Raw genomic sequence first — 25,566 nt, 5'->3', positions numbered from 1 at the left:
GGCTCCTTACACTATCTTCATATTTTTGGATTCTTTTTGCTTTTCTGGTTGGGTGTTTTTGCTTCTTCATATTTCAAATCTTTGCCTTGATTCTTGGAATCCTCTACTCTGCTTTTGGATCTCTGTATATTATTCTTTATTTCAGTCAGTGTATGCTTAATTTCTGATTGGTCCTTTTTCATATCCTTGAGGGTCTCACTAAATTTCTTGGAGGTTTCTATAAGATTCTTGAGTAACATTATATCCATGGTTTTGAACGCTATATCCAGTATTTTGCTTTCATCCGTTTCTTTCATTTGTGACTTATTTCTTTGTCTCCACATTTTGGCTGCTTCCTTATGTTTGTTTCTATGTACTGGGTAGCTACTAAGTCTCCTTGTGTTGATAGAGTGGCCTTGTGTGGTAGGTGTCCTATAGGGCCCAGTGGCTCATCCTCCCCAGTCACCTGAGGTGGACGCTCTTGGTGCACCCTTTGTGGGCTGTGTGCACAGTCTGGTTTTAGTTAACCCTTGATTGCTGTTGGTGTCATTGGGAGGAATTGACCTCCAGGCCAATTGGCTGTGATGACCAGCTGTGTCTACACTGGAAGATCTGTTGTGCAGGAGACACCCTTATGGGGCAGGACTTGCTTCAGTGAGGCTTTGGTGCTCACTGAGTCTGCCCCTTGAGTCTTTCTGTTATGGATGTGAAGAGTTGTAATCCAGTATGGTCTCACTCTGACCACTGGGTACACTGGCTCTTGGATCTCCAAAAAGGTGCAAAGTCAGCCACTGTCTGGGGCTGCCCAGCAGGAGCTACAGAGACATCTGCAGATTCCTACTCTTTGTATGGGGTTTGGAAATGCCCAGATGAGGCTCAGCTGTGAAGCAAGGCAGGATGCTGCTGCCAGCCTTGGGCCTTCTTTTGGAAGCTCTGGAGCTCTCTGACCCAGCTGCAGTTTGACAGGTTTTAGGTGGAGAGAGGACAGGACATTCATATGCAAAAGCTGATGCACACAGCTTGGGTGGGATCCTAAGTTGGGTGGGGAGGGGTCTCGGGAATCACCAGGGCGGAGCAAACACAATGGCTGCCAGTCAGCCCTGCACTGGAGAGGCCCCCGGGTCTCCGTGTCCCACGCCCCCGTGCAGGCACAACGATCGCTGTGAGCACTTCTGAGAGAAAGCCACCCTCGCATTCCTGTTCCGATGCCAGACAGTCCAGTTTCTCTCCATATGTGTCTGGGTCCCCCAGAGTCTTGCCTGGAACTGGAGTTCAGAGCAAGCGAGAGCTTGTATCTCCCTCCTCATTAAAAGAGCAGCACATCCAGGTGCCAGCACTTGCCGCGCCTCCACACCTCTTACCAGTCTCAATGCACTTTCTTCACCTCTCTAGTTGTGGGACTTCCACTCCGTCAGCTTTCCCGTGGTTCTGGGTGGTAGTTGTTCTGCCTTTTAGTTGTAATTTTGATGTGGTTGTGAAAGGCAGCAAGTATAGGTGTTTACCTATGCTGCCATCTTGGTTCTCGCTTCTTGACTTTTAGATTCTGGGGGCAGAGGGACTGAGTAGGACTCTTGGGAGGAGGGCTTGAAAATACACATTTTAAACAAGCTCCCTGGGTGAATCTGAGGTGCCTTAATGCTTGGGAACCTCTAAGTGTGGGGGTGTGGGGAGAAGGCAGGGCATTCCAGGTGGGAAGAACTTCAGGAGCAAAATCCCTGAGATGAGAGAGAACAGATCACAGAGGCGGGGGCCCAGGGATCCGGGGCCTCGGATGCCTGCCAGAAACCTGGGACGTGCTGAGGACACTGGGGAGTCATGGCAGGTGTAAGTGGGGGAGTGAGTGGTTGGCTCTGGGCTTTCGTAGCACCCCCTGGCTGCCACCGTGTGTGTGTGTGTGTGTGTGTGTGTGTGTGTGTGTGTGTGTGTCCACTCTCAGGGAAGGAATAATGTGGAAACCATGGCAGGCAGGGAGCAGGCAGAGGAGGGGGTGTCCATTTCCACTTTGCAGACTCTCCCTTGCCCTTATTTTTAGGTGCCTGGCTCCCGGCAACTCCCTGCCCTGCCCTGGATTCTAACCTGGAGACAGCTCTGACTCTACTGGCCACACTCTTCTTTCTCCTCCTCGTCCTCCTCCTCCTCCAATGAGGACAGGTGGGCAAGCCACCAGATAGGGTGTGGGTTTGTGATGCCTGGGGAGAGTCTCTGGTTGTTGGGTTGTCCTGGGCTCTTTGAGTGCTTGTCTGGAAGTCTCCTGGGAACGTGCATGTGCTGTGGGGCCAGGCGCCAGTATGTATTAGTTGGTTTGTCCCCTCCCATGGGTCCTTTCTGCCTGCCAGTATCCTAAATTGGCTAATTCCCAACTTTCCCAGGACAGGTTGCTTCACCTCTCTGCCTCTGATCTGTGAATGAATCAGTTTCTGCTTCCTGAGGTTGTTGAGAAGTTCAGTGAGTTAAAGACAGACAAAAAATATGACCATTATTATCTCCTGTCTGCTTCTGTGTGGACCAGTGTTTCTCCTTGGGTGTGATTTGAATCTGTGTCCCTGTGTATCTTTTCTGAAGTTCTGTGTATCCAACGTGCCACATACCAGCTGTGCAACCTTGTGTGAGTTACTAGACCTCACTGTGTCTCAGTTTCCTCATCTGCAAAATGAGTTTAGTATCTGCTTCCTGGGGAGGATGCGGAGATCGAATTAATCACCCAGCTGAAGAGCTAGAACAATCCCTGCCACAGTCAGCCCTCAGTGGCATGAGTGTCATCACTGGGGTGTGAACTCAGTTCCCAGTGTCTGCAGCATGTTTCCCCTCCAATCTGGGGCAGGAAGCTCCCAGGCCTGTGAGGGTGGCCTCTGTTTCCTCATCTGTGAAACAGGGGTAGCAACAGCACCCACATAGGGTTGGTGTGTATGTGAGATGGGACTGGAGCACATGGGGCGCACACAGCTCCACAACACGTTTGCTGTTACCTTTCCTTATAATAGCAGCACCTCCCTCCTCTGGTCTTAGAGGATGAAATGAACGTGTGCGCACTTAGACGGGCACCCAGCAAGCAGAAAGCACTGGCTGACACTGGGAATCGGTGTGGAACTCTGCGCCTGTGCTTACCTGGTGTGGGATGTGGCGTGGGCAGGATGTGGCCGTGGGCATCTGGCCCTACAGGTTTCTCCACCATCCCACTTCCTCCACACCCCCACCTCCTGCCCCCGCCATCGTCCCATCCCTCACTCCAAACTCCTCCTCTGAGGGAGGAGGCTTTGGCAGTCTGTGTTGCCTGCCTCACCCCAGGAAGGAGTGCTGGCACCCCAAAAACCCAGATAGTGTTGCTGCTTCCGTCTCTGCTGCTAGCTCAGTGTCTCACCAGGGAGCCCCAGGTGGGTGACTCCCTATCTCTGGCTATAGGTCTCTTTCTGCCCTGCACCCCACACCTTGGTTTCCAGAACAGGAAATGTCAGGGTCCCAAGGGAGTGTCCCAGGTGGGGACAGAGCAGGACCTCCCCCTCTGCTGACACCCCCTCTGCTGAGAGGAGAGGCTGAAAGAGGGGGTCTTCATTAATTAACCTCCTGCCAAGCTGGATCTTTTTTTAAAAAATATATGTGTTTATTGATTTCAGAGAGGAATGGAGAGGGAGAGAGAGAGAAACATCAATGATGAGAAAGAATCACTGATTGGCTGCCTCCTGCACGCTCCCTACTGGGGATTGAGCCTGCAACCCAGGCAGGTGCCCTTGACTGGAATCGAACCCAGGAGAACCCTTCAGTCCGCAGACCGACGCTCTATCCACTGAGCCAAACCAGCTAGGGCCCTGCGGGATCTTAATGAGGTGGATGGGCCTCCTTAGAGAGCACTAGCTCCCTTGTCACACCCCAATCCCAGAGTCAGTTCTGTAGGGAATTGAGCAGGAGGCTTGGGAAACTGAGGAGGGGCTAAAGACCTGGCTTCCTGGTCTGAGACAAGGCGGGCGCTGGGGGCCTGAACTCCTGGCTCTGAGGGAGGAGGGGCTGGGGACCTGGCCTCCTCTGTCCGAGGGAGGAGTGCCTGGGGGCCCAGATCCTTCCCACTACACACCCCTCTCTTTAATTTCAGCTGGAGAGCCCCGCCCCCCCGACCCAGTTACCCCGAGCCCTGCGGAGGAGCCCAGACAGTCGCCAGGATGGAAGAGGTGCGGGAGGGACGCGAGCTCGGCGCCCGGATGGATACCGAGGAGCCCGCCAGCCCCCAGAGCCCCCGGGAGCCGCCCTCGCCACCGTCGCCACCTCCACTGCAGTCGCCGCCGTCGCCCGCTACCCCCGAGAGCCCCGGTGTGTCCCCGGCAGAGGAGCCGTCGGAGGCCCACGCGCGGCAGTTGCTGCTGCAGGAGTGGGGGCCGCCGGGCGCGAACCTGGAGCTGCCGCCGGGCCTCACCTGGAAGCTGCTCTTCCTGCGGCGGCCGCTCTACCGCAACCTGCTGCGCTCGCCCAACCCCGAAGGTGCCCGTGCCGCCAGCCCCAGCTTCTTCCCCAGCGCTGCTTACCCAGACCGTCTGCTCTTCTTCCATCAGTTCCCTTGTCTCTCTATCCCTGTTTCTGTGCCTTTGTCTCTGTTATTTGTACCTCTGTCTGTCCGCTTGAGGCTCTGTCCTGCCTGGTATCCCTGACTCTCTCCTTCTGTGCCATGTGTCTCTAGCTCTCCCTGCGTCTCTTGTCACCGGCTCACTCCCTTCCTCCTGCTCCCCGTTCCCCCCCCGCCCCCCCCCCCCCCCGCCCTGCTCCTCCCTCCTCCCTCTACCTATATTCTAAATGCCTTTTTCTTGGTGCCCCCCTGTCCCTCTGTCTCTGCCTCACCAGAACGCACCTGGTCCCTCTCCCCCAGGACATTCTCAGGGCTCTCCCTGGGCCCTGGCTCACTCACCCCTGCCAGACTGGTCTGGCCTGGTGGATGGCACAGCTTCCTGCCCTTCAGAGGGGCCCTGGGGGTAGGGTGCAGGGAGAGGGTGGACAGGGGCAGCTCCAGCAGTCCTGAGGCCCTGTGTATCACCTGCCCATTTCAGGCATCAACATTTATGAGCCAGCGCCCCCTACTGGCCCCACTCGGCAGCCCCTGGAGACGCTGGGTGAGTGCTTGGGGGCTGGTCCCCAGGGGAGGGCACCCGCCACTCTGTGCTTTCTAACCCTTTGCTCCTCCACCTGGCAGGTAACTTCCGTGGGTGGTACATTAGGACAGAGCAGCTCCAGCACAGCTGCAGGTGAGTGGCCAGGCCCGGGCCTGCGATGGATTCCCTCCTCCAGCCTTCCTTGCTGTGGGACCTGGAGAAAATGACTTTGCCTCTCTGGGCCTCAGTTTCTTGCTCTGTAAACACAGAGTTAGTCACCTGCCCAGAGAATGCCCCTAACACACAGCACAGGCTTTGGCCAGGTCTGGCTGACACATAGTAGGTGTTCACAAGTAGCAGCTATTATTGTTCCTCTGCTGAGCCCTTCCCCTGGGAGGAGGCGAGTCCCCAGGCCCCGAGAATCTGAGCCCCGCTTCTGGGCAGCGGGTGAGATGGTGTAACTCAGGGGCTGAGAGTCACCCTGGGCCAGAGCTTCTTTGCGCTTGACATTGGGGAACTCACTTCCCTTCTTGAGCCTCGGTTTACCCACCTCAACACAGGGTTCAGAATGCATCGCCTGCCAAGAGGGTGATGGGAACTGAGACTATAAGGTGCCCAGTGAGGGCCCAGCGCCCATACCGGGGTCCCCTGGATATGAGGGTGCTGTGATCAGGTTTCCTGCTCCCTGGGGTCAGGCTGGCCTGGGAGATGCCCAAGAATGCCCGCCTCCCCTGTGCCCTCTCTCACAGCTGGACGGTGAAGCATCAGTGTGTGGATCTGCTGGCCGAGGGCCTGTGGGAGGAGCTTCTTGATGATGAGCAGCCAGACATTACTGTCATGGACTGGTATGTGCCTCCCCCCACCAGGGTGCACACAGGGGCTCCCCAAAGCACAACCCCGCCCCGCCCTCCCCTTTGGTCTGAGCCTCCCACCAGGACTCTCCTGTCCCTGCAGGACCCAGCCCTGCCCACCTCTGTGGCCCCTTCTCTCGGACACCTTCAGGTTTTGAAATGTGCCAGGACCAAGGCTGTTCTTTCCTCTTCAGATGCTTGTCTTTCTCAGGGCAATTCGTCCTTGTCCTTCAGGAGTCAGTTACACATGGCTCCACCGGGAAGCCTTCCCTGACCAGCCCCCATGCTGGTCCTGACTATTCCTGCTGGTCACTGCCTCCCCGCTGGACTATGAATCCCAAGAGGTGGGGCAGGGGCTGTGTTGCCAGCACCAGCCAGTCCAGGGGCACAGGGGGGTGTCAGTGAGTGGTGCTAAATGGTGATTGGGGCAAGACATTGGGGTGGGGATGTTGGGTCTGAGGTGGCAGCTGAAGGCCTTCCCCCCACCCCCAGGTTTGAGGACAGCCGGCTGGATGTGTGTGTCTATGAGTTGCACGTCTGGCTGCTGGCAGCTGACCGTCACACCATCATTGCTCAGCACCATGTGGCCCCCCGGACCTCTGGGAGGGGCCCTCCTGGCCGCTGGGTCCAGGTGAGACTCCCTGCCCCAGCTGCCAACCCAGACCCGTCCCAAGACCTCACAGAGGGAGGAGGAGGGAGAGCCGAGCCCATAGGTCCCTAATAAGGACTTCTTTCTGACCCGCTGCTGCCACAGGTGTCCCACGTATTCCGCCAGTATGGCCCTGGTGTGCGTTTTGTCCACTTCCTGCACAAGACAAAGAACCGCATGGAGGCTGGTGGGCTGCGGCGAACAAGGGTGACTGACTCCTCCGTGTCTGTGCAGTTCAGGGAGTGACTGGCTGTTTTGACCCCTTGTCTCATCCTGAGTGTCTGACTTCATCGCCCTCCCGTCCCCCCCCCCCCCCCCCGCCCCCAGAACTTCTGAATCTTTGGCATTTCCCCTGCACTCTCGGGGCTCCAGGAGGGCAGGGACCATGTCTTCCCGAGGCAGTGCTCCACAGATAGTAGGTGCTCAATAAACCCTTGTTGACTAAACCAGGAAACACCTGTGCCCAAGGATTCTGAGTATTTTGCCATCTTTGCTCCATAGAACTTCGCTGAGCTCCCAGCCCACACACACACCCTCTGCTCTGTGATCCTCCAGCACCTCACACCTCCTCCACCTCCGACGCCTCCCTTGACCTCTGATCTGTTCACATACGCCCACCTTATGGTCTCTTAGCATCTCCACCTACCTCTTTCCCCCACATTTCTTAGCTCTCAGAATCCCCCCGAATTCTCCTCCTCCATCTAACCCCAAGTTTTTCTTCCCCATGAGCTGTCCCCATATCTTTCCTTCCCCAACACCCACAATTCTCTTCTTTACCTTCTCCTAAGAGCCCCCAAACCCAGGTATCCATCAAGGGCCCCATCCCTGGGGGTGGGGGTGAGAATAGGTTGCAAAGTCACATTTGCAGCAATATGCAAATTTGCACTAAAGTGTCTTCCATGTGTAGGGGAGGGGAGGGTTGAAGGATTGAACTACCCATAAGTCCTAGGCTCTGGCCTGATCTCACAACAGACCCTGGCCTGGCCTGAGCTGGTCCTTGAAGGCCTCCTGTTGTCTCATGCATGAATCCTGAGACTGGAGGTCCCTGGCAGGCCAGAGCAGCTGGGATCTCTCAGGGAAGGGCTGTGCACCAAAAGGTCTGGGAAGCATGTCAATGTCTAATTATCAGCAGCGGTGCCATTGCATGCCACACATGCTTCCTGTGGGCGTGTGTCTTTGTGCACACCTAAATCCATGTCAGAATCTATGGGTGCACCCCCAATCACAGCACTGCCCCAGGTAGGGCTGATCCTGGCATGACCACCCTGCTGTCTCCCCATCCTGGGTGGTCTTGGGTCCCAAGCACAAGCAGATGGCAGACAGGGGCAACTTCATAAGGACTGTATTGCAGGGAAAGCAGGGTGGGAAGGGGGCAGGGAGAAAGCTCTCTTGTTTGGGACTTGGGGTCCTCAGCTGGCCCCAGGGACAAGGCTGGGTGAGGGGCTCCTCCTTCTGTAGGGGCTGGAGATGAGGGGCCTCTGAGGTATCAGTAGCACCTGCAACAGAATAAAAACTTATCACCAGGAAGTGCCAGGGGCTCAAAGATCTATGGCTTGGGGAGCTCTAGAACCTGAGATAAGGTGTGGGCTGGGCTGGGCTGGGCTGGGCTGGGCTCCCACTTCAGGAGCGGGGGGCTCCTTGAGCTCTTGGGGGGTGGGCGGGTGTGGTGGTTTGGAGGCTACTATGGCTAGACTTAGGGTCCCAAGTCAGCGAGTTTGCATATGTGAGTGCAGGGTGGGCTCAGGGCTCCAAATGCTCCAGAACCTTCCCAAGGATGCTGGGACTGGGTCCTGGTCTTGAGGCTGTCCTAGAAGGTGTGAGTGGTTAGGGAGCATAAGGGCCAGACAGGGTGTCCCCAGATATGAGTCTGGGGTCTTGAAGTCTGGGTCAGATGTAGAGTCTGGGAAGCCCGAAGGAGCTCTGAGATCTGACGATTTGGGGAGAAGGAAGAACTGGCTTTGGTTCTGGGACTCCAGGGTGAGGCGATCAATGGCTCCACATCCCAAGCTAGACTGGGCAGCTCAGGAGTTAGTGGCCCTCCCTGGACAGTGCAGCTGTGGGTAGGCAGGTCGGGGTTCAGGAAGGTTGTGGGTGGGCTCCCTAAATGGAGGGGGTTGCATCACTTCTGAGTGTGAGAATCCCAGAACTGGTCTGAGAGATCCAAGGGGCATGGGCTTGGGGGAGGGATGTGGGTGAGAAGGGGCCTCCAGGATGGGTCTAGGGATTCACAGTTTGGGTCAGGGACTCAGGGGTCTGGGCAAACTGAAGGTCGGGTGGTGGTGGGGCTGGGTTCTGTGCTGTGGAAGCGGATGTGCGCACTGGAACGGGAACAGGAGGGCACCTGCAGTAGATGGAGGCGATGGCGTTGGACCAGTGGCCAAAGATGCCCCTGCGGTACTCTTCAAGGCGCGGGTAGGTGCCTGACTTGAACTTGCGAGTTTTGCCACCCTTGCCTCTTCGGGACCACACCGTGAGCTCACAGCGGGGGGCCACCACAAGTGAGGAGATGACGTTCCTCCAGTCATAGGGCAGGAAGGGCAGGTCGGTGTCTGGCCCTATGGACAGCTCCGCACCTTGGCAGCAGTTCTCATAATATGGGTCGCTCTTGTCATAGACCTTGGCGCACGTCCGTGTCCCATCGGGGTTCTTCAGGTCAGCAGCTGCCGGGCAGGCGCCTCGGACACCGGGGATGGCCACCAGGGCCAGTGCCAGCAGCAGTGGGCACAGCGGGGCCATGGTGACGCTGCAGGGCTGCACCCCTGAGCGCTTTTATGCTCCTGACCCGTGGGAAGGGACAAGCTGCGAGATTAGGACTCTGCGGGGGAGGCGGAGGGGGAGCCCTTCCTGGTCCTGGTCGCAAACCCACAAGGAAAAATACAGGATGGACATATTTGTATGAAACATAGCAGTTTATGTCTATACACAGGACTTGAGGGTAGGTCACTGCCACAGAGGGGAACAGAGTTAATAGGCTGGGCAGGAAGAGCTCTTCCAAACTGACCAGGAATGAAACACCCCACCTCACCCCACCTCCTTCAACAGGAGAGGCTGAGGGAGGGGGAAGTGGAGGGGGGCTGGGCCTTCAGGCGGGGCAGGTCTCAAGACCTTGGGAAAGTAGAAGCTGGAGATGTGGGCCGGGGGGCGGGTGAAGGGGGTGCAGGCGGAGGGACAGGGAAGAGCGCCTTCACTCAGGAGTGGGAGGCCTTCCTGACCAAGTTCAAAAGCCAGAACCTGTGAAATAGGAGACAGGCCTATTGTGTAACACTTAAAGCCATTACAGCCCGGCCAGTGTGACTCAGTGGTTGAGCGTGGGCCTATGAACCAGGAGGTCACAGTTGGATTGCAGGTCAAGGCACATGGCCAGGTGCAGGCTGGGGGTCCTGCAGACGGCAGCCGATCAGTGACTCACTCTCACCATTGACCTTTCTATCTTCTCTCTCCCTTCTTCTCTGAAACCAATAGAAATATCTATTTATAAAAAGCAAAGAAGGAAAACCTTGCAAGGCCCGCTGGTGGGTGTGGCTCAGTGGTTGGGCCTGGTCCGGTGCAGGGAAAGCTGCTGGTTCCAGTCCCTGAGAGTCACTGGTCAGCCAGTCACCTTGACATGCCCTGGCCACCGGGGCAGGCGCTCCAGTCAGTAGGTTAGCTTGCTGCTGGGTCTGAGTTCGGGGGGGGAGGGATTATGGGGCTGTAGGTTCAGTCCCCTGTGGGGGGCACGCAGGAGGCAGCCAATCTATGTTCGCTCTCACATCTATGTTTCTCTTTCTCTCTCCCTTTCCCTTCTCTCTCCAGAAAATCAATTTTAAAAAAACACCACACAATACATTGCAAGGCAATGTGCAAAGACTTGGGGAAAATAGCTAGAAAGGAAAAGAGTGCTTACAAACTGACAAGATTCTCAACCTTTGGGTCACCAGCCTGTGGGTTGCGACCCCTTTTGGGGTCGAACGACCCTTTCACAGGGGTCGCCTAAGACCATCGGAAAACACACATACAATTACATATTGTTTTGTGATTAATCACTAGGCTTTAATTATGTTCAATTTGTAACAATGAAATTGGGGGTCACACAACATGAGGAACAGTATTAAAGGGCCGCGGCATTAGGAAGGTTGAGAACCGCTGCCCTAGAAGGATAAGCCTAGGAGGGGAAGGGAGGGCAGAGAGCCTGCCACCGCACTACCACTTCCTAGGAGTTCGATTTCCCACGAGGCTGGAGATCTTGATCTATAAAATAAATAGGATCTATCGAATTGTATACAAATTTAGCAGCAAACAAACAAACAAACAAAACCAAAAGTGTAATGCAAGAGAAAAGAGACAATTCTTGTAATACACATTGAGTGCTTACCAATCGGCACATTTCGCTGAAATTAGCTTTTTGGCCTTTTGTGTAGAAAGGGGAATTTTGGCCAGGAAGGATGATCCCATCACACGTCTGGAACCAGCGCGTGGCCTCCTATTTGCGGACTCGTGTTTGGCCCCAGTGCAGCCCATCCTTGTTTCTGGCCTGCGATGCTGAAACCTGGCCTACCCAGCACCTTATAAGCCAAAGGAAAAAGCAGGGAGCAAGACAGGAAGGGCAGGGAGCCTGGGATCTCAGGATGGGACAGGGCCCCGGGCCCTGGGAGCCTGGCCCAGGCCCTTCAGAGGCTCTTTGACATTCCTGGTCTCCTGCCAGAGAAGTACAGGGTCAAGGGTGGGTGAGCTGCTCAGACAGACAATAGCACAAGTCTGTGGTTCTGTGGGTGAGTGCAAGTCTGGGCCTCAGTTTCCTCATCTGTAAAATGGTAATAATTCTTCCTACGCTATAGGGCTGTTGTGAGGACTTTAAGGGATAATGGGAAGTTCGAGAGCAAAAGGAAAGCCTGGCACCAAATCCCAGCTCCTCCACGAGTTCTGCACATGCTTCCACCACGGGCCTCATGGAGACAATGGTGGTACCCACCTCAGAGCGCTGGTGCAAGGAGTAAGGGGACCGATCCACATAACAGCACTTACAGTGGGGCCCACTAAGTGCCATAGGAGCATGTGGCATCGTCATTATCGTGACAGCCTGGCACCCAATAAGGTCTCAATAAATGTAATCAGCGCAACACAACACCTACAGCGATTCGCTATCATCCAGTCACTCAGCTAAGACTCCCTCCCTACTGGTCGCCTCACATGCTGTCTCCCACCTTGGCCAGGGTAATACAGTGATTAAAAGCCAAAGGCTGGACCACAGAAATGGGTTCAAATTTGACTCTGTCACCTTGCTGTGTGGAATTGCTTGCTGTGTGACCTTCGGTAAGTGAACTCGCCTCTCTGATTTTCAGTTTCCTCCTACCTTCCATGGGGTAATAAAATATGATAATAGAAATAGAATATGATCCTGTAAAATCACTTCTATTACATAGTAATTTATAGCTAAATAATAAAATATTCATAAACATGAATAATCCACATAATTGTTATTTATAAATGTAACATAAAAAGTACTTAATATGTAATATTGAATAAGATAACAGCATAAATCCTATATAATAAAAGACTAATATGCTAAGTGTTTGGTCATCTGGTTGGCCATTCAACCAATCAAAGCATAATATGCTAAGGCTGCTCGACCACTTGCTATGATGTGCACTAACCACCAGGGGTCAAATAGTCAATTGGTCAATAGTCACTATGATGTACCCTGACCACCTAGATGCTCCACCAGTAGGTTAGCTTGCTGCTGGGTTCTGGCCAATTGGGACTGAGCTACAGGAGCCCTCCCATGGTCCTTCGCCTGCTGGTCAACTTCCCACATCCCTCCCTGGCCCCAACCATGCACTGGTGGGGTCCCTTGGTCTGGCCTGTGCCCTCTCGCCATCCGGGCTGAGGGACACCACCCCCGGTGCATGAATTTTGTGCACCGGGCCTCTAATATAAATATATAAAGCATGGAATATACTGCCTAGCACATGGTACTTGCTTAATAAATAGGAGCTATTGTCTAGTGAGTTTTGCTCATTGGATAGAGCATCAGGCTGCGAACTGAAGAGTCACAGGTTTGATTCCGTTCAGGACATATGCCTGAGTTTCGGGCTCGATCCCTAGTAGGGGGTATGCAGGAGGCAGCTGATCAATGATTCTCTCTCATCATTGATGTTTCTATCTCTCTCTTCTTCTTCTCTGAAATCAATAAAAATATATTTTAAAAATAAATAAATAAATAAATAAATAAATAAATAAATAAATAAAAGCTATTATGAGTATTCTTATAATGATTTTGAGACCCTGGACCTTGGCCTGGCCCTGCCCCAGACCAAATCTGGATCCTTCTCCCTCTTTTCCTTCCAGGACCTTGTGAAATCTAATCTCCAGCTGCTACCTTCCCAGGTCCTTGACCTCAAGGACACAGAAGCCACACCCTTGCATCTCTGCAGGGGCCCAGACTCAGGGATGGAGACATGGTAATTGCTGCTCGCTTGGACCTTAGATGCAGTCACCTGGAGTCCACCTGCCCAGGAGGGCCATGGACTTCAGACAGATGGTGACGTGGATCAGCAAGGAAACCTGGAGAGGGAGGCAAACCAGGGACAGGAACACAGCACCCATTGGGCCACAGCAGATTGCAGCATCCCCAATCCAGGCACACACACATGGGCTGGGTAGGGCCACTCCTTCACTCAGTCAGGGACTGATGGCCACCAAATCTCATTGGTGACTACGCATTGAGTGTAGGCACATGCTCAATACACAGTCCGAGAGAAACATAGTCCCAGACCATGTCCCCCCACAGGAACACACAGCCACCATCACCCACAAGCCCCAGCCCCCAACCACTCCCCCCCTACACCCCATGACATCTCAAACTCGAGAACACACTGACATGTCCATGTGAGGACACACACAGCATGTTCACCCCAAAGCAATTTCCTCGCTGTTTATTAACACAAATGGGACAAATCGTAGAAAAATAAATAACTCCAGTTTACACATTTTTTTCTTCAAATGGAAGAATGCCTGCCCTTGAGAAACCCATGAGCCCTGGATAAAGTCAGACGGTAAATCAATACATTTGAACACAATATAAACAGAGTTATAACAGAGGTATTGCAAAGGACTCTGGGAATGCAGTGGGAAGAATACCCTGGTTTGGGTTTTGTTTTTCTCCCCTGATATATTTTGATTCATATAATAAGAAAAAAAAATTCTTGATCTGACATTTTTCACCAAACAAAGGAGGTGGGTATATATGTGAAATTGCCACTAGATGAAAAAAGAAAGTACTAGTTTCAATCAGGGTACCTGAGCATAAACATGATAGGTGGCATTAATTTAAATGAAAATGCTGTCTGTTGCATAAACATAGGAAAACTAGAGGCCCAGTGCACAAAATTTGTGCATTGGAGGGTGGGTGTCCCTCAGCCCAGCCTGCACCCTCTCCAATCTGGGACCCCTTGCAGGATGTCTGAATGGGGGATCAGGCCTAAACTGGCAGTCGGACATCCCTCTCACAATCCAAGACTGCTGGCTCAGAACTGCTCACCTGCCTGCCTGATTGCCCCTAACTGCTTCTGCCTGCCAGCCTGATCACGCCTTAACCACTCCCTGAGGGACTGATCAATGCCTAACTGCTTCCCTGTTGGCCAGATGGCCCCCAACTGCCCTTCCCTGCCAGCCCGATCGCCCCTAACTGCCCTCCCGTGCAGGCCTGGTCCCCCTCAACTGCCCTCCCCTGCCTGCCATCTTGTGGCTCTGGCGCCGCCATCTTTGAGAGCATGGCAGTCAATTAGCATATGCCCTCCTTATTGGCTGTGAGCACTGCCATCTTTGAGGGTGGGGAAGTCAGTTAGCATATTCCCTTATTATTGGCTGTGGGCACCTCCATCTTTGCAGCCTGCTGCTCGGTCGTTTGGTCGCCCCTCACTAACCCCCTGCTGGCCTGGTTGCCCACGTAGCCTGTTTGGTTGTCCATTCAGTTGTGATGGTCGCTTAGGCTTTTATATAGATAGATATTCAGATCAGTGCTTAAGTTCATGCTGGCTCATCAGAACTCAGTACTCACACTTGTGCAAGGATGTCCCTGCATGGGGTTATTTCAATGGGATTAGCATGATCCTCCAAGGCAGCCATAACTGTGTGGCTTGGAAACAGTGGTCCTCCAAGTGTGGTCCCTCAACCAGCAGCATCAGCATCCCCTGGGGACTCCTTAGAAATGCAGGTGCTGGGCCCCACCCAGTCCTACTGAGTCAGAAGTTCTAGGGATGAATGTCCAACAATATCCAGGGTAAACAGGGGACCCCAGTCATCATCAAGAAACGTCCTCTGAATGTATTTCATCTATTTATTCAATAAACATCTACTGAGTACCTGCTCTGTGCCAGGCCCTGAACTGCATGGCAGTGGACACAGTGTAACCAAGAGAGCCCAGGTCCTGCCCTCACAGAGCTCCCAGTCCAGTTGCTCTTAAACTTGAGCACGTGTTATTTTCGATCTTTTATTTCCTTTTTCATCTCAACCCTTATCCACCTCGAAGATTTTCTAAGAACAGCTCAAGTAAAGCCATGGTCTGCTACTTACAGCAAGGAGGCCCACAGTTCCGAGAGAGACTCCCCCAAGTTCACCCAACACGAAGCAGGGAGCCAGTGGGCACCATGGGCCCTTGCTTATCTCTAACTCCAGGTCCGGGTCCACAGGGTGGGCTTCTTCAAAACCCTGCTGACTGCACCCGGTAAATGTTCATGTGAGAAACATCGGAACCTGTAGAGGATTTTAATGAGTTTATTTGAGCCGAACAGGCCACATATGCCGGGGAGCAAGATCTCAAATGCTAGGAAGAACGGCAGTTTTGCAGTTTCTCTTATGCATTTGTAACTAAGAAGTAAATTCAAAGAAGATTACCTGAAAGTGGGAGAATGCAAGGCAGGGATTGGATTACAGGCTCCTTAACAAGATTATGTGCTTTCTTAGCATAAAAAATGGGGAGACAAAGAAACAGGACAAAACTGTCAATGGAGGATATTCAGTTCAGAACCACACTTTTAAGGTCTCTCAAGAACTGTCTAGAAGCCGCCGATAAAGTTATTGAGATCCTCAACAAATCCAATGAGACCGTCGATGTTATGATAAAGAACCAACTAGTAATTAAACATACACGGACTAAAATAACGAATATTATACAGACTCCCAACAGCAGACCAGAGGAGCGCAAGAATCAAGGCAAAGATTTGAAATGCGAAGAAGCTAAAAACACCCAACCGGAAAAGTAAAATGAAAAAAGGATCCGAAAATACGAAGATAGTGTAAGGAGCCTCTGGGACAGCTTCAAGCGTACCAACATCAGAATTATAGGGGTGCCAGAAGATGAGAGAGACCAAGATATTGAAAACCTATTTGAAGAAATGACAGAAAACTTCCCCTACCTGGTGAAAGAAATAGACTTACAAGTCCAGGAAGCACGGAGAACCCCAAACAAAAGGAATCCACAGAGGACCACACCAAGACACATCATCATTAAAATGCCAAGAGCAAAAGACAAAGAGAGACTCTTAAAAGCAGCAAGAGAAAGAAACTCACAGCCCCTGGTGGGGGAAGGGAGGGAAGAGCTGATCTCTTAACTCTGGGCTGCTTTGTGTTGCCCACTCTCCCATACACCCTCCCCCATACCATCCCCTCCCAGCCTTCTCCCTTTGTCTTCTCTCCTCCCTTGACAGCTCCCTTCTCATAAGGGGCAACAACCCTGGAGGTGCTTTCCTCCTCCTCTCCCTGCACCGGGGTGTCCTGCAGAAAGGCAACCCCTCTTTGTGGGGCTGAGGCTGCCCTTATCCTGAGATTCCTCTTGGGACCTCACCTCCTGTAGGTGAGCCTGAGTGTGTGTCACTTTCTGTTTCCACTCCAGCTGCTCACCTGGCCCATGGCCCCGCCCTGCACCGACTTCCCCAGCCTGGGGCCTCCCCTAGTGGCAGGTGTGTTTTCATTTTTCCTTCATCAGCTGGGATTGCACGCCTGTGCAGGCTAAAAGCTGCACCATGGAGCTCAGTGAGGAATTGCATCGCTGCCTAACTGGAAGTTCAGGCACACAGACCGAGCAGCGGGCTGAGACCTGGAAGAGGAGACTGAGGCCAGAGACACCACACAAGGCTGAGTGAGACCCAGGAGACAAACTCTGAGAGGACACTTGGGTCCCCACTTGGAATAGAGACCAGAGACCAGAGACCAGGATGAAGCTGGGTGAGCCTCCACATCATTGTCCACGACCCTCACTCGCCACAGCCCCCACCCACAGCCCCTGACACTCTGTCCCCTCATCTGCCCATCCTTCCCTAACACAGACTTGGCTGTGTGTTGTGCGCTGGTGCTGATGCTGATGACCACGGTGCTGACCAGCACAGGAGCAGTTCCCGTCACCACGCCCCTCCCGACCCCCCTGGGTGCAAGGGGCTGCAACATGGCCCAGTTCAAGTCTCTGCCCCCACAAGAGATGAAGGCCTTCAGGAGGGCCAAGGACGCCTTGGTGAGTCTTCCTCCCTCTCACCTGCCTCCCCCCACCCCCATGCTGTGGGCTACCCTCCACCCTTCCCTCTGTGGGTCACAGCCCCATTTGGCTCAAGGTGGGCCTGTTCCCTTCCTTCCCTGGGCTAACCTGCACCCTTCACACATGGTCTACCTCCTGCTCTTGCTTTGGGGGCTGACTCTTGCTCTTCTGCACTGGAGATGCCTCTACCATCCTTTAGGACGTTAGCCCCCTGCTCCTGTTGCTAGCCATCCTCCAAGCCCACTGCGGGGTCAACCTCCAGCCCCCCAGCTGTGGCTGACCTCTGCCCTTGCTCTCCAGGAAGAGTCCCTCCTGCAGAGGAACCGGAGCTGCGGCTCCCGCCCGCTCCCCAGGACCCGGGACCTGAGGCAGCTGCAGGTGAGTTGGGAGACTCAGGCCCAGCCCTGCCCTCACCCGGCCCCGCTCCTCTGGCTTCTTAGGTGACCCCTTCACCTTCTCCTTCTCACTGTTCTCTGTGTCTTTGCCCTCCCCAGCAGTCGCCCTGACCTCTTCTCCTCACCTGCTCACATTGACCTTCCCTCTCTCCTGTCTCCTGCCCTCACCTGTTCCTTCCTCTGCCCTCCTCACCTGTTCTCTCTCACCTGTCTGTCTCCCTGCTCAGGTGTGGGAGCGCCCTGTGGCCTTGGAGGCTGAGCTGGCCCTGACACTGAAGGTCCTGGGGAACGTGGCTAACTCGACCCTGCGGGACATCCTGGACCAGCCCCTTCACATGCTGCGCCACATCCACTCCAAGCTTCAGGCCTGTGTGAGTGCTCTGGGCTCCCAGGCCACGTCTGTGGGCTCTGACCACCTGTATGTCCCCATGTGTCTGAGACCCTGTTCACTCACCACCCTCCTTTGCCCACAGGTCCCAGCTCAGTCCACAGCAGGCCTCAGGCCCCAGGGCCTCCTCCGCCAATGGCTGCACCGCCTCCAGGAGGCTGAGGAAAAGGTGAGTGACTGGGGCAGGACCAGTTTCTGGGGACAACTTGGGGCCCAGATGATGAACGGCCACTGACCTGTCCTTTCCTCTCCACAGGAATCCCGTGGCTGCCTTGAAGCCTCTGTCGTATCCAACCTCTTCCGCCTCCTCGTCCGTGACCTGAGATGTGTCGCTGATGGAGACCTGTGTGTGTGACCTGCCTCCTGTCCCAGCATCTTGGGTTTTATTTATGCATCCCTCACGTTTCTTAATTTATTGCCACCCAACCACTATTTATGTATTTATGTGTGTGAATTGTCAAACTCAGACCTGGAAAATATTTATTTTTCTACTTTTTGTAAGAATTGTTCGTAAATGATAAGAAAAGAATGTTTCCTGTGCTGTGGGGCTGTGGGTATGATTGTGCGGATTAGTTTTCTCTCGCCGCCATAACAAGGTTTCCCAAACTTTGCATCCTCAGACCACACAAGTTTAGTATCTCACAGCTCCATAGATGAGAGCTCTGGGTGGCCAGCCTCTTTCTCTGCCAGGGGTCTCACAGGGCTGAAGTCCAAGTGTGGCTGCTGGGATTCTGCTAGGGAGGCCTTGGGAGGAAGGGTCCACCTCCAAGCTCAGTCAAGCTGTTGGCAGAATTCTCTTCCCTGCAGTGGTAACACTGAGGTTCCCGTTCCCGCTGGCAGAAAGTGTCTGTCCGTCCGCAGCTCCTGCCAGCCTCTCACTGGTCCTCGCACATGGACCTACATCTCAGAGCCTGCAGCCACGGGTCACATCCTTCTCACGCCTGGAATCCCTCTGACTGCTCCTTCTGCCACATTTCTGTTCTGCCTTCAGCTGGAGCAAGTTCTCTGCTTTTAAGGACTCGGTGTTTAGACGGGGCTCACGGGGATAATCCAGGACAACCTCCCCCTTTTCACATCTATAAAGCTCAGTTACCTCTGCGAGGTCCTTTTGCCAGGTCACATAAGAGATTCAGGGTTCCAGGGTTTGGGCTGGGCGTTGGGGCCACTATTCTCCCACCACAGAACGTGAGTGATTGTGTGCGTGTGTGGTTTCTTCGTGGGTATGTGAGTGGATCACTTAGATGCCTTCTGTTGTATGTAAATCACATGAAATAAAAGTGCCTTATAACAACACTCATCATTGCACGTGATGAGAAGTGTAGACAGCAGGGTCCATTTAGAGCTACATTATTGAACCTGCTCCACAGGCCACATGGAGCTCAGCACTGAAATGTCGCTAGTGCGGGTTGAGCTGTGCTCTATGTATAAAATAGACACTGGAATTGGAATAGATTTTATTTTTAAAAAATGTTTAGACGGTGTCTGCCAAGTTTCTCCTCTGTAAAACTACTATTTTTCTCTTTATAATAAATATGTGGAGGACTTTGAGACTATGCAAATACCTGTTACTTCTCAAACTGCAACCCATTCATTTTAGCGTCCATTGGTGGTGTCAAAGGGTCTCAGACAGAGGGGGGACATATGGGTGCTCAGAGCCCACAGCCTGAATGTTTATATTATGTCAGTTGTCAAATAACTTCATCCTTCTTCTCGCATTATTCATTGGTATTCTACTCTTAGGAAGAGCTGTGCTTCCCTCCGTCATGCATGTATTTGCTAATTGATTTATAACAGCATGGACTACTGAATTCTTATTTCATTCAGTGCATTATAATCCTTTGCTATAACTTCAGTTGATGCTCGAACTGTCCTCAATTAGGCCAATGGGAACCCTTTCAAGATGGCTCCTAAGCCCTTTCCGTGTGTCCCCTCATCCTTTGAGCACCTCTTGCTTTCTGGAATAAGATGTTGCAGGCTCACCTTGTACTATCCCCGCCTCAGCTCTGTAACCAGCCTTTTCTTCAAGGAGCTCTGGTTCCTCTTCGTGGAGACAGTATTAAAAAATCGTGATCTGGGTGCTAGGAGGGCTGATTGTGACAGGAATATTGTTGCTTCTACCCACTCTCTATGGACAAAGCTAGGAAATAGATGGATGTACAGATTTTTTCTTCACTGTAAAAAAAAGTAAAATCTCACTAATAATACGTTTCATGTTGATTACATGTTGAAACAATAATATTTTTAATATATTGGGTCAAATAAAATATATGTAAAAGTAATTTCACACATTTCTCTTCACTTATGAAATGTGGCTGCTAGAAAATGTTAAATGACACACGTGGCTCACATAATATTTGGATTTGAACAGTGCTGCCCTAGAGGACAGGCTGCCATAGTGGGTCCAGGCTCTTTATCTCTGGCTGGTGCTCCATCCTCAGTGTATTAGTACTGTCTCCCCTCATGACCGAAATGGGGGCGCCACAGCTCCAGTCACCACACAATCATGTGACCGCCCACAAAGCCGGAGTGGCAGAGACTCCAGCCAGGGCTCTCTATGCCTCTTCTCCTCTTCTTCCTTCACTTGGAGAACCCCGGACTTGAAGTGGATTCAAGAGTGTTCCACTAAAACAACATTCTTCACCGTCCCTGCACCTGTGGCACTAAGTTGTGGCCCATACACACGAGTGAAAGTGACCTGAGCCCCTTTTGAGCTGTTCCTTTAAAAGACATGCCATGCCCTCCTCGTCACCTGTCTCCTTTCTTGCTGAATGACAGAAGTGCTAGCAGCCAGCTCGCTTTGCCTTCAGTGTCTGGGACATGTGCAGTGGCTACAGCGTCCTGTGTTGAGAGCTTACTTTTTTCTTTCAGGACATTGAATTTGATCCTGTTTCTCTAGGGCTCCCTCCATGATGGGCTCTCTCCTCTCAATTTCCGACTGACCTCGCAGCCCCAGCTCTGGTGTCTGCTAACCTGAGTCAATGACTGGTTTTCTGCTTGAGTTCACACTGCCCCTTGCTACATGACAGAGGCCTGTGCCCAGAGGTGTGCCGGGCCAGCACAGCGAAGGGTACAGTGAGCCTGAGGAGGGACGGTGTAGGATTTAGAAAAGACAAAGAGCCCTGACTGGTTTGGCTCAGTGGATAGAGCATCAGCCTGGAGACTGAAGGGTCCCAGGTTCGATTCCAGTCAAGGGCATGTGCCTTGGTTGCGGTCACATCCCCTGTGGGGGTGGGGGGGAGGGTGTAGGAGGCAGCTGATTGATGTGTCTCTCTCATCGATGTTTCTAACTCTCTATTCCTCTCCCTTCCTCTTTGTAAAGAATCAATAAAATATATTTAAAAAAAGAGAAGAAAAGAAAAGACAAAGAGAATAAGCTGGGTCTAGGTGCATCTCCTGTGCCTGGCTAAGGCCACACAGAGAGAGACCCAGAAGGCAAGCTGAGCCTTTATTTTATAGCCAGAGGTAAACAAGGTAAGGGTCACCATAGTTACAATGTTCTTGTGAGTTTCACTTGTTTTGGCAGCACTTGCTTCGCCTGCCACAGCCCATTATCTCTTTAGGAAGGATCTAGGGAGTGTCATAAGGTCAAGCCTAATTATGCCAGGAGGGCTGTGCCCTCTAAGCTGGGACTTGTTTGTGGCTTTGCCAATAGGTCAGTCCAAGGCTTAACCTTGTAGCCGCTCCCTACACAGAGGAAAAGCCATATAAACTTAGTCTCACACCTTGGTCTGTTCTTTAAAAGATTCTGCCTGCTTCTGGTCGCTCTCCAGTGCCTTCGAATAGTTGTGTTTTCAAAACCCGTTTGCCCAGAGTTTGTCATTGTTATCCATGGGGGGTTAGCCAGCACCCTCACACCGTCCCTGCCTCACCTGCCTCTGTGTCCTGCTCACCCTCAGGTGAGTGATTGTCACTAGGGGTCTCTCCCCGGGTCACAGTTCGATGTCAGTGGGGTGGGTGTCAGTGGGGGCTCACTCCATAGCTGCCTGTCTCCTGGGAGCAGAGCCGGGCTGTTGCTTCTCCATGTGACTCAGACTTTTCACAGCACCACAGTCCTTGAGTAGATGAACTTCTTACATGGGGCTGGCGGCCCCCAGAGCAGTGTTTAAGGGTCCAGAAGTGAAATCTGAAGGCTGGTTAATGGCTAAGCCCGGAACTGACACTGTGTTCTATTGGTCCAAGGCGTCTTGGCCATGCCCAGATTCAAGGGGATGGTGAAAATACGACTTCCTCTGGATGGTGGAGTGGCAGTCACATTGCAGCAGAGCATGTGGGAGGGAGGTATTGCTGTGACCATCACTGAGAAATACAATTTGGGCCCAATAGATGTGGGAAGAGCTCAGGAGATTTATCTCAGTGCAGTGGCGGATGCAGTGGCGTGAGCACACTCCGCCTGTACAAGCTTCCTCGGCACACCGGGAAGTCGCAGCGCCAGCCTGAGTAAACCTCCTAGAGCCCCTACATAGTACCCTGATCTTTCCTGCTATTGGCTGCCCTAAGGATTGTGTAAACTTCTGATTGGTCCAAAATGTTATATATACTGCTGCACTTACACAATAAACTTAGATCTGCGTCAATGAACCTGGTATCCGGCGTCGGCATGCTTCGTTAGGGCTCCGTCGGCCCACACCCGCGGGACCCCCTGCATCAAATAGACATCCCAGATCCCTCCTTAATATTCAGTACTCTAAGTGTGGCTGATGTTGCGAGAGGGAATGCGTCTGCCAAGGTCCATGGTTGCCTGGTTCCCAGAGAAATCCCAGATCCTGACACTTGAGGAGCTTTGCTGAATGTCAGTGATGGAGGCCATGCCATCAATGGGTGTCATTCGCCGATGCCCTGAATCCTCTGCCACAGGATGATTCCTCCACACCCAAGACATGCAGGAGCAAGGTCCTGCTCACCAACATGTTCCCCTAAGCACCTCCCAGCCACCCACCCACACCCAAAACTGCTCTTCCTGCGGCAGCCGCTCTATGGTAACCTCCTGCGCTCGCCCAACCCCGAAGGTGCCCGTGCCCCAGCTTCTTCCCCAGCGCTGCTTACCCAGACCTTCTGCTCTTCTTACATCAGTTCCCTTGTCTCTCTATCCCTGTTTCTGTGCCTTTGTCTCTGTTATTTGTACCCCTGTCTGTCCGCTTGAGGCTCTGTCCTGCCTTGTATCCCTGCCTCTGTCTCCTTCTGTGCCATGTGTCTCTAGCTCTCCCTGTGTCTCTTGTCACCCCAGCTCACTCCCTTCCTCCTGCTCCCCGTCCCCCCCCCCCCCCCCCCCGCCCCCGCTCCTCCCTCCTCCCTCTGCCTGTATTCTAAGTGCCTTTTTCTTGGTGCCTCCCTGTCCCTCTGTCTCTGCCTCACCAGAACGCACCTGGTCCCTCTCCCCCAGGACATTCTCAGGGCTCTCCCTGGGCCATGGCTCACTCACCCCTGCCAGACTAGTCTGCCTGGTGGGTGGCACAGCTTCCTGCCCTTCAGAGGGGCCCTGGGGGTAGGGTGCAGGGAGAGGGTGGACAGGGGCAGCTCCAGCAGTCCTGAGGCCCTGTGTATCACCTGCCCATTTCAGGCATCAATATTTATGAGCCAGCGCCCCATACTGGCCCCACTTGGCAGCCCCTGGAGATGCTGGGTGAGTGCTTGGGGGCTGGTCCCCAGGGGAGGGCACCCGCCACTCTGTGCTTTCTAACCCTTTGCTCCTCCACCTGGCAGGTAACTTCCGTGGGTGGTACATTAGGACAGAGCAGCTCCAGCACAGCTGCAGGTGAGTGGCCAGGCCCGGGCCTGCGATGGATTCCCTCCTCCAGCCTTCCTTGCTGTGGGACCTGGAGAAAATGACTTTGCCTCTCTGGGCCTCAGTTTCTTGCTCTGTAAACACAGAGTTAGTCACCTGCCCAGAGAATGCCCCTAACACACAGCACAGGCTTTGGCCAGGTCTGGCTGACACATAGTAGGTGTTCACAAGTAGCAGCTATTATTGTTCCTCTGCTGAGCCCTTCCCCTGGGAGGAGGCGAGTCCCCAGGCCCCGAGAATCTGAGCCCCGCTTCTGGGCAGTGGGTAAGATGGTGTAACTCAGGGGCTCAGAGTCACCCTGGGCCAGAGCTTCTTTGTACTTGACATTGGGGAACTCACTTCCCTTCTTGAGCCTCAGTTTCCCCACCTCAACACAGGGTTCAGAATGCATCGCCTGCCAAGAGGGTGATGGGAACTGAGACTATAAGGTGCCCAGTGAGGGCCCAGCGCCCATACCGGGGTCCCCTGGATATGAGGGTGCTGTGATCAGGTTTTCTGCTCCCTGTGGTCAGGCTGACCTGGGAGATGCCCAAGAATGCCAGCAGATCCCAGAGCCCGCCTCCCCTGTGCCCTCTCTCACAGCTGGACGGTGAAGCATCAGTGTGTGGATCTGCTGGCCGAGGGCCTGTGGGAGGAGCTTCTTGATGACGAGCAGCCAAACATTACTATCATGGACTGGTACGTGCCTCCCCCCACCAGGGTGCACACAGGGGCTCCCCAAAGCACAACCCCGCCCCACCCTCCCCTTTGGTCTGAGCCTCCCACCAGGATTCTCCTGTCCCTGCAGGACCCAGCCCTGCCCACCTCTGTGGCCCCTTCTCTCCGACACCTTCAGGTTTTGAAATGTGCCAGGACCAAGGCTGTTCTTTCCTCTTCAGATGCTTGTCTTTCTCAGGACGATTTGTCCTTGTCCTTCAAAAGTCAGTTACACATGGCTCCACCGGGAAGCCTTCCCTGACCAGCCCCCATGCTGGTCCTGACTATTCCTGCTGGTCACTGCCTCCCCGCTGGACTATGAATCCCAAGAGGTGGGGCAGGGGCTGTGTTGCCAGCACCAGCCAGTCCAGGGGCACAGGGGGGTGTCAGTGAGTGGTGCTAAATGGTGATTGGGGCAAGACATTGGGGTGGGGATGTTGGGTCTGAGGTGGCAGCTGAAGGCCTTCCCCCCACCCCCAGGTTTGAGGACAGCCGGCTGGACGTGTGTGTCTATGAGTTGCACGTCTGGCTGCTGGCAGCTGACCGACACACCATCATTGCTCAGCACCATGTGGTCCCCCGGACCTCTGGGAGGGGCCCTCCTGGCCGCTGGGTCCAGGTGAGACTCCCTGCCCCAGCTGCCAACCCAGACCCGTCCCAAGACCTCACAGAGGGAGGAGGAGGGAGAGCCGAGCCCATAGGTCCCTAATAAGGACTTCTTTCTGACCCGCTGCTGCCACAGGTGTCCCACGTATTCCGCCAGTATGGCCCTGGTGTGCGTTTTGTCCACTTCCTGCACAAGACAAAGAACCGCATGGAGGCTGGTGGGCTGCGGCGAACAAGGGTGACTGACTCCTCCGTGTCTGTGCAGTTCAGGGAGTGACTGGCTGTTTTGACCCCTTGTCTCATCCTGAGTGTCTGACTTCATCGCCCTCCCGCCCCCCCTCCCCCCCCCCCCCCCCCCCGCCCCCAGAACTTCTGAATCTTTGGCATTTCCCCTGCACTCTCGGGGCTCCAGGAGGGCAGGGACCATGTCTTCCCGAGGCAGTGCTCGACAGATAGTAAGTGCTCAATAAACCCTTGTTGACTAAACCAGTAAACACCTGTGCCCAAGGATTCTGAGTATTTTGCCATCTTTGCTCCTTAGAACTTCGCTGAGCTCCCAGCCCACTCGCACACCCTCTGCTCTGTGATCCTCCAGCACCTCATACCTCCTCCACCACCGACGCCTCCCTTGACCTCTGATCTGTTCA

At 53.6% G+C, this 25,566-nt stretch overlaps 4 protein-coding genes across 6 annotated transcripts; 3 read left to right on the top strand and 1 right to left on the bottom strand.

Moving 5' to 3' along the window:
• Window positions 1–3,230: 3,230 nt before the first annotated feature.
• LOC118674198 (F-box only protein 50-like) lies at window positions 3,231–8,121 on the top strand. The gene is made up of 7 exons (XM_036345643.1): window positions 3,231–3,350; window positions 4,064–4,446; window positions 5,007–5,069; window positions 5,150–5,201; window positions 5,798–5,893; window positions 6,392–6,530; window positions 6,654–8,121. Exons 2-7 carry the CDS (start codon window positions 4,131–4,133, stop codon window positions 6,792–6,794), a joined length of 807 nt encoding a protein of 268 aa, XP_036201536.1. The 5' UTR covers window positions 3,231–3,350; window positions 4,064–4,130; the 3' UTR covers window positions 6,795–8,121.
• A 644-nt stretch (window positions 8,122–8,765) lies between these two features.
• On the bottom strand, window positions 8,766–9,284 carry LOC118674725 (syncollin-like). Its single transcript, XM_036346788.1, has one exon. The coding sequence runs from the start codon at window positions 9,282–9,284 to the stop codon at window positions 8,766–8,768; it is 519 nt and encodes a 172-aa protein (XP_036202681.1).
• A 1,335-nt stretch (window positions 9,285–10,619) lies between these two features.
• LOC118674199 (interferon lambda-2-like) lies at window positions 10,620–20,114 on the top strand. 3 transcript variants are annotated; one of them, XM_036345646.1, is made up of 8 exons: window positions 10,620–11,837; window positions 12,873–12,985; window positions 16,510–16,748; window positions 16,850–17,031; window positions 17,353–17,430; window positions 17,675–17,818; window positions 17,921–18,004; window positions 18,092–20,114. In XM_036345646.1, exons 3-8 carry the CDS (start codon window positions 16,739–16,741, stop codon window positions 18,188–18,190), a joined length of 597 nt encoding a protein of 198 aa, XP_036201539.1. In that variant the 5' UTR covers window positions 10,620–11,837; window positions 12,873–12,985; window positions 16,510–16,738; the 3' UTR covers window positions 18,191–20,114. The 3 variants fall into 3 exon arrangements, with proteins under 3 accessions (XP_036201539.1, XP_036201537.1, XP_036201538.1); XM_036345644.1 differs by having other exon boundaries at window positions 16,417–16,748; XM_036345645.1 differs by lacking the exons at window positions 10,620–11,837; window positions 12,873–12,985 and having other exon boundaries at window positions 16,014–16,748.
• A 3,089-nt stretch (window positions 20,115–23,203) lies between these two features.
• LOC118674200 (F-box only protein 50-like) lies at window positions 23,204–25,271 on the top strand. Its single transcript, XM_036345647.1, has 5 exons — window positions 23,204–23,455; window positions 23,536–23,587; window positions 24,200–24,295; window positions 24,794–24,932; window positions 25,056–25,271. Exons 1-5 carry the CDS (start codon window positions 23,449–23,451, stop codon window positions 25,194–25,196), a joined length of 435 nt encoding a protein of 144 aa, XP_036201540.1. The 5' UTR covers window positions 23,204–23,448; the 3' UTR covers window positions 25,197–25,271.
• The last annotated feature ends 295 nt before the right edge of the window (window positions 25,272–25,566 follow it).

The sequence above is a fragment of the Myotis myotis genome, unplaced genomic scaffold, assembly GCF_014108235.1.
Source record: "Myotis myotis isolate mMyoMyo1 unplaced genomic scaffold, mMyoMyo1.p scaffold_m19_p_19, whole genome shotgun sequence".
Lineage (NCBI taxonomy): Eukaryota > Metazoa > Chordata > Mammalia > Chiroptera > Vespertilionidae > Myotis > Myotis myotis.
Note: the sequence above shows the minus strand (reverse complement) of the source record. Positions and strands in the feature narration are given on the sequence as shown.